The sequence below is a fragment of the Pseudophryne corroboree genome, chromosome 6, assembly GCF_028390025.1.
Source record: "Pseudophryne corroboree isolate aPseCor3 chromosome 6, aPseCor3.hap2, whole genome shotgun sequence".
Classification (NCBI taxonomy): Eukaryota; Metazoa; Chordata; class Amphibia; order Anura; family Myobatrachidae; genus Pseudophryne; species Pseudophryne corroboree.
Window position 1 is genome coordinate 838,159,966 of NC_086449.1, and position 10,929 is coordinate 838,170,894.

A 10,929-nucleotide genomic window follows, 5' to 3' on the forward strand; every position below is an offset into this window, starting at 1 on the left:
CCCTATGACTGTGCCATTGATTTGTTGCCGAATGCTAAGCTTCCCAAGAGCAGGTTGTACTCCCTGTCACGTCCTGAGACTCAGGCTATGGCAGAGTACATTCAGGAGAACTTGGCTAAGGGATTTATCAGACCTTCACAGTCTCCAGTTGGGTCGGGGTTCTTCTTCGTGGGTAAAAAGGACGGTTCGTTGTGACCCTGCATCGACTTCAGGGAATTGAACCGTATCACGATTAAAAACTCATACCCACTGCCTCTCATTTCGGTCTTGTTTGACCAGCTTTGTACTGCCACCATTTTTTCTAAGATTGACCTACGCGGTGCGTACAATCTAATCCGAATAAGAGAGGGGGATGAATGGAAGACTGCCTTTAATACCCACTCAGGGCATTATGAATATTTGGTGATGCCTTTTGGGCTCTGTAATGCCCCGGCAGTCTTCCAGGACTTCATGAACGATGAGCTCAGGGAATATTTGGATAGATTCTTAGTTGTATACTTAGATGACATCCTAATCTTCTCCCATTCCCTGGAGGAACATCGGAAGCATGTACGCTTAGTCCTCCAGAAACTCAGAGACCACCGGCTTGGGGCGAAGCTGGAGAAGTGCGAATTTGAAGTTCAGCAAATCGCATTTCTAGGATATATTATCTCCCCAGAAGGTTTCCAAATGGAGGGTTCCAAGGTACAGGCAGTCCTGGATTGGGTGCAGCCCACTAGTTTGAAGGCGCTTCAGCGTTTTCTGGGCTTTGCGAATTTTTATAGACGATTTATCGCTGGATTTTCGTCTATAGTGGCGCCCTTGGTGGCACTCACTAAGAAAGGGGCGGATGTTGCTCACTGGTCTTGTGAGGCCAAAGCGGCTTTTGCCCGTCTCAAAAGGGCATATGTCTCGGCCAAGGTGCTGCGACACCCAGATCCAGAGCGTCCTTTTGTGGTGGAGGTGGATGCCTCTGAGATGGGTATTGGGGCAGTGCTCTCTCAGATGGGGGTGTCTGATAATCGCCTTCATCCCTGTGCTTACTTTTCCCGTAAATTTTCGCCTGCCGAGATGAATTATGACGTGGGTAACCGGGAATTGTTAGCTATTAAGGATGCACTCGAGGAGTGGAGACACTGGCATGAGGGGGCTAAGTTTGTGGTCTCAATTCTCACCGACCATAAGAATTTGGCATATTTAGAGTCAGCGAAGCGCCTCAATGCCAGGCAGGCACGATGGGCTTTGTTTTTTGCTCGCTTTAATTTTTTGATAACATATCGCCCTGGGTCAAAAAACATCAAGGCTGATGCGCTCTCGCAGAGTTTTGCTCCAATCCAGGAGACCACCGAGGAGCCATTGCCCATTGTGTCCCCATCATGTATTAAAGTGGGCATTACCCAGGACCTCTTGTCATTAGTCCTTAGAGCACAGGAGCAGGCTCCTCCAGACCTTCCGGTAGGTCTTTTGTTTGTGCCTCCTAGGTTAAGACAGCGAGTGTTCCTGGAATTCCATGCCAAGAAGTCGGCAGGTCACCCGGGTATTGCCAGAACTCGGGAGTTGCTATCTAGGGTGGTGTAGTGGCCCTCGGTGGCTAGGGATGTGGATCAGTGGGTTTGGGCATGTGACATCTGTGCCCAAAATAAGACTCCTAGAGGGGTTCCTGTTGGCCCATTACATCCACTCTCTATTCCATCTAAGCCATGGACCCACATTTCAATGGATTTTGTGGTGGACTTGCCCAAATCCTCAGGGATGACAGCCATCTGGGTTGTCGTTGACAGATTTTCGAAGATGGCGCACTTCGTTCCATTGGTTGGGCTGCCATCGGCCAGACGCCTGTCTGAATTATTTATGCTGCATGTTGTGCGCCTCCACGGGTTGCCACTTGATGTGGTCTCTGACCGCGGATCCCAGTTTGTGGCCAAATTCTGGAGGGCATTTTGTTCCGATCTCCAGATTTCTGTCAGCTTGTCGTCAGGCTACCATCCGCAGTCTAATGGGCAGACTGAAAGGGCGAACCAGTCCTTGGAGCAGTTCCTCAGGTGTTATGTCTCCTAGTGTCAGACTGACTGGGTTGCTCATCTGTCCATGGCGGAGTTTGCCTATAACAACGCGGCTCACTCTGCTACAGGGATCTCTCCCTTCCTTTGTGTGTATGGGCATCACCCTAAGGCCAATTCTTTTGACCCCCTGGACTCCACGCCTGGTGGTTCCTCTGTGGTTTCGGTCCTTAGAGGTATTTGGAGGAAAGTGAAGAAAGCCCTTGTGTCTGTGTCATTAGTGACCAAAAGGGTTTTTGATAAGCGGAAAAGACCCTGCAGCCTCAAATTAGGGGACTTCGTCTGGTTGTCTACCAAGAATTTGAAGTTGAGACAGCCATCTCATAAGTTAGGCCCCCGGTTCATCGGTCCTTACAAGATCACTAGGGTTATCAATCCGGTGGCATTTCAGTTAGATCTACCCCGTTCTTTGGGTATCAATAAAACATTTAATTGTTCCCTTTTAAAACGGGCGATTAGTTAACCTTCTTCCAGTGGAAGACCTTCCCCTCTTCTGATACGTGGCCAGAGGGAGTTTGTTGTTGAAAGGATTCTTGACTCCAAGATGGTTCGGGGTCGGCTGTCATTTTTAGTGCACTGGAAGGGGTATGGCCCGGAGGAGCGGTCGTGGGTGCGCAGTTGTGATCTTCATGCCCCCAGACTGTTACGCTCTTTCTTCTCGCAGTTCCCCGATAAACCCGGTGGTAGGGGTTCTTTGACCCCTCGTCAGAGGGGGGGTACTGTTAGGGTCTCCTGCTCTGTGCTGCCACGTCGTCATGGCAACCGGGAGACAAGTGCTAGCGGAGTAACCTGAGCGTAGCTGATACTCCGGTTCGGGTCTTTTGCTGTGCAGTGGTTACAGGCTCTGTGCACGGCGGGGGATCCGGTGCTGGTTTTTGTGCTCACAGTCTGTGAGGTCTGAGTGGGGCGTGGACAGCACCTGCTATATAAACCCTCTTCTCAGGTTAGGCAGATGCTGCTGAATCTTTGTTGGTTAGTCAGTTCCTGAAAGCTAGCTAGTACTGTGTAAACTTTGTATTTGTTTGTTGCTTACTGCAAATAGGCCTTGGGATTTGGTATTACACTCTGCCAATCCAGACCTAGCAGTAAGACTGGAGTCAGTCGTTTAACCTGCTGGGGTTCTTTTGCTACTCTGTGAACCTAGCAAGTTTGCGGCTGTATTCTCAGACTTGCCTGCCAAAATCCTTTCTCACTGTGCAAGGTGTTCAGGTGTCAGTTTAGTGGCAGTAAGCTGAACCAGTGCACTGCAAGTGAGGACAAGGATTGTGGAGACTCTCCTTGTGTCTATTATTCCATCTCTGACCAAGGAGTTTACTGCCACACCCGTTGGTAACCCTTTAGGGTTTTGCTGTTGCCCTTAGCAACAGCATTTCGGGTTCTCTACGTATTAAATCACTACATCTTGCTTCTTTCCATCTGAGCATTCCTAATATTAGGGAGACACCCAGTTTCTTAGCCTTTGGGCTTCTCTGTTCACTTTGTGTTTATTTTGTTACCCTATCACCTTCTGTGTATGTAATGTCATATTCCCCAGTCTGTCTGTGAGTTCATTTGTTTTGCAGCCCTCACCGTTCAGACACCAGTACATTCCTGCTGGCACTGGTGTGCATAACAGTGCCCACGGGCCAGGAGGGCCCGACTAAATGTCCCCCACGGGCCAGGAGGGCCCGACTAAATGTCCCCCACGGGCCAGGAGGGCCCGACTAAATGTCCCCCACGGGCCAGGAGGGCCCGACTATGTGCCCACGGGCCGGGAGGGCCCGACTACGTGCCCACAGGCCGGAAGGGCCTGACTGTGCCCACGGGCCTAATGCCCGAACACCCAGTGGTCTAGGGAGGAGCGGTACAGGGGCACCTGAGAAGGGCCTACCTGACCCGCTGGGAGAGGCACCAGGGGGGAGCTTCGTCAGCTCTTTTCCTTTCCACCCCTGATGACCTCTCCGGCGCTCCTTTTCAATCTTCGGCCGCTGGCCCGTCCTGGCCAGCGGCGCCGCCGTCGCCTCGCCGCGTCCAGCTGCCGCTGGACATCTCCTTTTCCGGGACTGGAGTCTTCAGGCCTCTTCCGCGGCCACCCGAGCTCTTCGGCGCTCTTCCGCGCGCCCTCCGTCGTCGGCTCCCGCGAGGCGTCTTCTCCCTTCGCGCTCCCGCGCGCGGTCTTTTCTCCTGGCTCCCACCCGGCGTCTGACGTCAGATGCCGGGGGCGGGGCCTGTGACGCGGCGAGCGCCGATTGGCTCGCCGCACCCGCCTCCGATTGGCCGGCGCCCCGCGAGCCGCGATTGGCTCGCGGACGGCGCCGGGTTTGAAAAGACGCCGGCGGCGCTTCTCATTGGCGGCCCAAGCGGCACCAAGTTAAAAGCGCCGCCGCGCCGCTACCCGCCGCCAGCCTGGTGCAGGGAAACATCTGATCCCTGCACCAGACACCCGCCGCCGCACACCCAGCGCCATCTCTACAAGATGCTGGGTACTAAAGCTAACAGCAGAGCCCTGACATAACCATCAGGTCCGTAATGATGTCATTTGCCGTGCCACACCCCCAGACCACCCACCTGGTCCGCCGTCTCCTGGACTTGCCAATATCAGCAGGTCTGCCGCCATATTGCTATAATGGGAGGCTGCAATATGGTGGCTGGAGCCCGGTGGTCAATATACCAACGCTGGAATCCTGACACCATCTGCTACACCGGCGGTCGGGGCTGCTTTCCCCACTTGGGTGGTGGTCCACGCCACCACCCGAGGGGGAATAGAACCCTGTAGCGACCAAAGGTCGGCACCAGGCCCGAAGCATGGCGAGCTTATCAAGCCCACGAGGGGACACGCTGCAGGCTGTCGGGATCCCGGCATCCGAATCCTGACCGACAGGATCCCAATCAACACCGGGATCTCATACTGATCCCGCTGTAATATCTTTATACTGACATGTGGCGTTATTACACCTCCATATACACGCAACACCCTTCCGTGTGTGTGTACCCTACATGTCGTGTAAGAATCTGCTGTCCACTTCCCCACAAGCAGTGATGGAGACTCAGGTACTGCGCTGACAACAGGTACACACACCCAGCAACCAATCAGGTCACTTTATCCCAGACCCCTCCTCATAGACCCACAATCATGTACAGTGTAAGCTTGTGAGCAGGGCCTTCCTACCTCTATGTCTGTCAGTTTTTACCCAGTTTTGTTCTATTGCTGTTGTTCCAATTGTAAAGTGCAACGGAATATGCTGCGCTATGTAAGAAACTGTAAATAATAAATAAATAATGTCTTCGGCCATGTTGGGGGATGAGCCTAATGGAGAGCTAATTGATCAGCTCCTCTCCTGGGTTCTCCTATAGAAATAAAATGTCATGTATGCTGTGAGGGCCACACGGAGCTACACATAGAAACTACATGACCGTATCTTATATATACAATCTTCAGTCTAGTGATGGTAAAATTAATGATTTTCACTTTATTTAATTAACTTGATTTTCTCAGAATAAGGACATTTTCCTGCATGTTGTCCCTTTGTGTATTAGGTGTGTCCCTCAACGGAGCCTGTAGCTACAATCTGAGTGATAAGATCAGCCTCGCCCTGTGTGCAGAATGTGACCGTACTGGTTTCTGTGTGTCAGAGTCCACTTTAATTTCTCTCCTGCTGCAGCGATGGCGTCTGCTGATCTGAGACAGGAGCTGGACTGTTCCATCTGCCTGAGCACTTATACAGATCCTGTAACCCTGAGATGTGGCCACAACTTCTGCCGGGACTGTATTGATCATATGCTGGATGCACAGAAGGAGTCTGGAGAGTATAGCTGCCCTGACTGCAGAGCAGAGTATCAGGAGCGCCCTGCCCTGGAGAAAAACAGGAAGCTCTGCAACATAGCAGAACATGTCCGCTCTATTCCAGAGGAGGAAACCGGGGTGTTCTGCACTTACTGTGTCCAATCTCCAGTACCTGCTCTTAAATCCTGCATCAAGTGTGAGGCTTCGCTGTGTGATACACATTGGAGGACACACAACAAGTCAGCAGAACACGTCTTAGTTGACCCCACCACTTCCTTGGAGAAGAAAATATGCTCTGTCCATAAGGAGCTCTTCAGATATTACTGCACTGAGGATGCTGCCTGTATCTGTGCGTCCTGCTGTCTGATCGGGGAGCGCAGGGGACATCAGATGGAATCACTGGATGAGGCCTCTAAGAAGGAGAAGCTGAGAGATGTTCTGCAGAAGCTGACCACAAAGAGAGAGGAGGCTGAGATAAGAGTCCAGAGTCTGCAGGAGCGAAGGAGAGAAGATCAGGGAAAAGCAGCTGGTGTAACAGAGAGAGTCACTGCCCTATTTAGAGACATCAGGAGAAAGCTGGAGTACCTGGAGAAGAGAGTCCTGGATGAAATATCCAGGCAGGAACAGCGCGTTTCACTCTCAGTCTCTGATCTGATCCAGCAGCTGGAGATAAAGAAGGACGAGCTGTCCAGGAAGATGCGTCACATTGAGGAGCTGTGTAACATGTCTGATCCAGTGACTGTGTTACAGGAACCAGACACAGGGGACTTGTGTGATACTGAGGAGCTGAGTAACATGTCTGATCCAGAGACTGGTGTAGAAAAAGGGTCAGATATGGGGGATACTGAGGAGGAGGATAGTGAGGATGATAGTGAGGATGAGACTGAGGAGGTAGAGATACATAAGGTAGGAGATCTGGATGTGGGTCTCATCTCAGGGACGTTACGCACATTATCTGATATAATAACAGGGATAAATGTGTGTTTCTATGTGCAGGACCCTGCAGACATATTACTGGATGTAGCCACAGCTGGTAATAATATACAAATATCTGGGGACAGGAAAAGCACATCCAGGTCAGATATAGACCAGTATCACCCAGGAACACCAGAGAGATTTCAGTGTGATCAGGTAATAAGCACCAGGGGATTCTCCTCAGGGCGACATTACTGGGAGGTGGATGTTAGTAAGTCAGTGAGGTGGAGGGTGGGGATGTGTTACCCCAGTATAAACAGGAGAGGATATAAGTCATACATTGGATATAATACCAAGTCCTGGTGTCTGTGTAAGAAGTATAATAATCAGTACATGGTGACACATGACGGTACAGAGATCTTGTTACCTGACTATATCCCCTGTGACAGAGTGAGATTGTATCTGGATTATGAGGCAGGACAGCTGTCCTTTTATTCTCTGTGTGACCCCATCAGACACTTACACACCTACACTGCCGCCCTCACTGAGCCCCTCCATGCTGCATTATATGTAGGGAAAGGGTGTATAACTGTATGTGGGGGAGTCAGGAGCTGAGAGATATTGCCATAAGACATCTGCCCAGAGACTGGTGACATCACAAGGATGGGAATCTGATTGGTGGGACACTCTGCCAATAGAATGAGGCAGTGGGAGGAGGTACAGCTGTGTATATTATGCTGGTCACATGCCAGCCCACTTCTTCCCAACGTGTGTTGTCACAGTACTCGGGGGCAGTGTGTGCAGACCTCTACGTGTTCTGTGCCGGGTGTGTTAGGGAGTAGTTAGTATTGTGCAGTGTGGGTGTGGTGTAGGCGTGTCTGGGGCGATGTTAGGGAGTTGTAGGTGTTAGGGAGTAGTAAGTATTGTGCAGTGTTAGTGTGGTGTAGCAGTGTGTGGGGCGGTGTTAGGGAGTAGTAAATATTGTGCAGTGTGGGTGTGGTGTAGCCGTGTCTGGGGCAATGTTAGGGAGTAGTAAGTATTGTGCAGTGTTGGTGTGGTGTAGCAGTGTGTGGGGCGGTGTTAGGGAGTAGTAAATATTGTGCAGTGTGGATGTGGGGTAGCAATGTGGGGGCAGTGTTAGGGAGTAGTAATTATTGTGCAGGTGGGTGTGGTGTAGCAGTGTGTGGGGCAGTGTTAGGGAGTAGATAGTATTGTGCAGTGTGGGTGTGGTGTAGCAGTGTGTAGGGCTGTGTTAGGGAGTAGTAAGTATTGTGCAGTATGGGTGTGGTGAAGCAGTGTGTAGGGCTGTGTTAGGGAGTAGTTAGTATTGTGCAGTGTGGGTGTGGTGTAGCAGTGTGTGAGGCGGTGTTAGGGAGTAGTAAGTATTGTGCAGTATGGGTGTGGTGTAGCAGTGTGTGGGGCGGTCTTAGGGAGTATTAAGTATATTGTGCAGTGTGGGTGTGTTGTAGCAGTGTGTGGGGTGGTGTTAGGGAGTGGTAAGTATTGTGCAGTGTGGGTGTGTTGTAGCAGTGTGTGGGGCAGTGTTAGGGAGTAGTAAGTATTGTGCAGTGTGGGTGTGTTGTAGCAGTGTGTGGGGTGGTGTTAGGGAGTGGTAAGTATTGTGCAGTGTGGGTGTGTTGTAGCAGTGTGTGGGGCAGTGTTAGGGAGTAGTAAGTATTGTGCAGTATGGGTGTGGTGTAGCAGTGTGTGGGGCGGTCTTAGGGAGTGGTAAGTATATTGTGCAGTGTGGGTGTGGTGTAGCAGTGTGTGGGGCGGTGTTAGGGAGTAGTAAGTATTGTGCACTGTGGGTGTTGTGTAGCAGTGTGTAGGGCTGTGTTAGGGAGTAGTAAGTATTGTGCAGTGTGGGAGTGGTGTAGCAGTGTGTAGAGCTGTGTTAGGGAGTAGTTAGTATTGTGCAGTGTGGGTGTGTTGTAGCAGTGTGTGGGGTGGTGTTAGGGAGTGGTAAGTATTGTGCAGTGTGGGTGTGTTGTAGCAGTGTGTGGGGCAGTGTTAGGGAGTAGTAAGTATTGTGCAGTGTGGGTGTGTTGTAGCAGTGTGTGGGGTGGTGTTAGGGAGTGGTAAGTATTGTGCAGTGTGGGTGTGTTGTAGCAGTGTGTGGGGCAGTGGTGCAAGTGGGCGGGTACGGGTGGGTACGGCGTACCCGTAAGAATTTAGCCGTGGGTACGCCGTACCCACACCGACGGGCCGCCGCTCCTCTTCCCTCCCTCCCTCTGCTGGCTCCACGCCGTACTCGCCGCACCGCCGCTGATGTGAGGGGAGGAGAGCGCAGCCTGCGCCTCTCCTTCCCCTCAGTCTCCGGTGGGTGTCATAGTTTAATTCAGCGCCGATCCGTGAGCCAATCAGAGCTCGCACCGCGCGCGCACACAGTACCCGTAAGACATTTTTTCTACTTGCACCACTGGTGTGGGGCAGTGTTAGGGAGTAGTAAGTATTGTGCAGTATGGGTGTGGTGTAGCAGTGTGTGGGGCGGTCTTAGGGAGTGGTAAGTATATTGTGCAGTGTGGGTGTGGTGTAGCAGTGTGTGGGGCGGTGTTAGGGAGTAGTAAGTATTGTGCATTGTGGGTGTGGTGTAGCAGTGTGTAGGGCTGTGTTAGGGAGTAGTAAGTATTGTGCAGTGTGGGAGTGGTGTAGCAGTGTGTAGGGCTGTGTTAGGGAGTAGTTAGTATTGTGCAGTGTGGGTGTGTTGTAGCAGTGTGTAGGGTGGTGTTAGGGAGTGGTAAGTATTGTGCAGTGTGGGTGTGGTGTAGCAGTGTGTGGGGCAGTGTTAGGGAGTAGTAAGTAATGTGCAATGTGGGTGTGGTGTAGCAGTGTGTAGGGCTGTGTTAGGGAGTAGTAAGTATTGTGCACTGTGGGTGTGGTGTAGCAGTGTGTAGGGCTGTGTTAGGGAGTAGTTAGTATTGTGCAGTGTGGGTGTGTTGTAGCAGTGTGTGGGGTGGTGTTAGGGAGTAGTAAGTAATGTGCAGTGTGGGTGTGGTGTAGCAGTGTGTGGGGCAGTGTTAGGGAGTAGTAAGTAATGTGCAGTGTGGGTGTGGTGTAGCAGTGTGTGGGGCAGTGTTAGGGAGTAGTAAGTATTGTGCAGTGTGGGTGTGGTGTAGCAGTGTGTGGGGCAGTGTTAGGGAGTAGTAAGTAATGTGCAGTGTGGGTGTGGTGTAGCAGTGTGTGGGGCAGTGTTAGGGAGTAGTAAGTATTGTGCAGTGTGGGTGTGGTGTAGCAGTGTGTGGGGCAGTGTTAGGGAGTAGTAAGTAATGTGCAGGTGGGTGTGGTGTAGCAGTGTGTGGGGCAGTGTTAGGGAGTAGTAAGTATTGTGCAGTGTGGGTGTGGTGTAGCAGTGTGTGGGGCAGTGTTAGGGAGTAGTAAGTATTGTGCAGTGTGGGTGTGGTGTAGCAGTGTGTGGGGCAGTGTTAGGGAGTAGTAAGTAATGTGCAGTGTGGGTGTGGTGTAGCAGTGTGTGGGGCAGTGTTAGGGAGTAGTAAGTATTGTGCAGTGTGGGGCGGTGTAGCAGTGTGTGGGGTGTTTATGACAGTTGGAGCAGGGATAAGGCATTTCCTAGTCTGATACTTAGTATCATTTTATTCTGTACAGGAAACATGACCTGCAAATAAACAGAACCTGGAACCAAATGTTTACAATAAAAGATCCACTTTATGCAGCACAACGTAACACACATAGGGGGTCATTCCGAGTCGATTGTTTGCTGCCGTTTTTCGCAGCGCAGCAATCAGGTCACTAATGTGCATGCGTATGCACCGCAATGCACATGCGCGTTGTACGGGTACAAGCAGATCATTGCTGAGCGATGGATTTAACGAAGAATCCATTCGTACAACCGATCGCAAGGAGATTGACAGGAAGAGGGCAGTTGTGGGTGGCAACTGACCGTTTCAACCTGGTCCTGCACTACATTCTACAGCATCTAGACTTTCCTGGTACCTATGCGAGGGTCCTGTTTGTTGATTTCAGCTCGGCTTTCAATACAATCGTCACCAGCATCCTCCACCCCAAATTACTTCGCCTAGAGGTCCCAGAAGCTACCTGTTCCTGGATAGCAAACTTCCTGACAGATAGGACACAGGTGGTGAAAGAGGGGGAGTTCACCTCTAGAGCGTGGTCCATTAGTACAGGGGCCTCTCAGGGCTGTGTCCTCTCACCCCTGCTCTTCTCCCTGTACACAAATGACTGCACCTCAGAGGC

The 10,929-nt window shown here is 51.4% G+C and overlaps 1 protein-coding gene across 1 annotated transcript; it reads left to right on the top strand.

Moving 5' to 3' along the window:
• Positions 1–5,682: 5,682 nt before the first annotated feature.
• Positions 5,683–10,358, top strand: LOC134933880 (E3 ubiquitin/ISG15 ligase TRIM25-like). The gene has a single exon (XM_063929419.1). It carries the CDS (start codon positions 5,683–5,685, stop codon positions 7,330–7,332), a length of 1,650 nt encoding a protein of 549 aa, XP_063785489.1. The 3' UTR covers positions 7,333–10,358.
• Positions 10,359–10,929: the final 571 nt, after the last annotated feature.

What these genes read in the sequence shown, in the direction of transcription:
- LOC134933880 (XM_063929419.1), top strand. Translation starts at nt 5,683, where the DNA reads ATGGCGTCTGCTGATCTGAGACAGGAGCTGGACTGTTCCATCTGCCTG.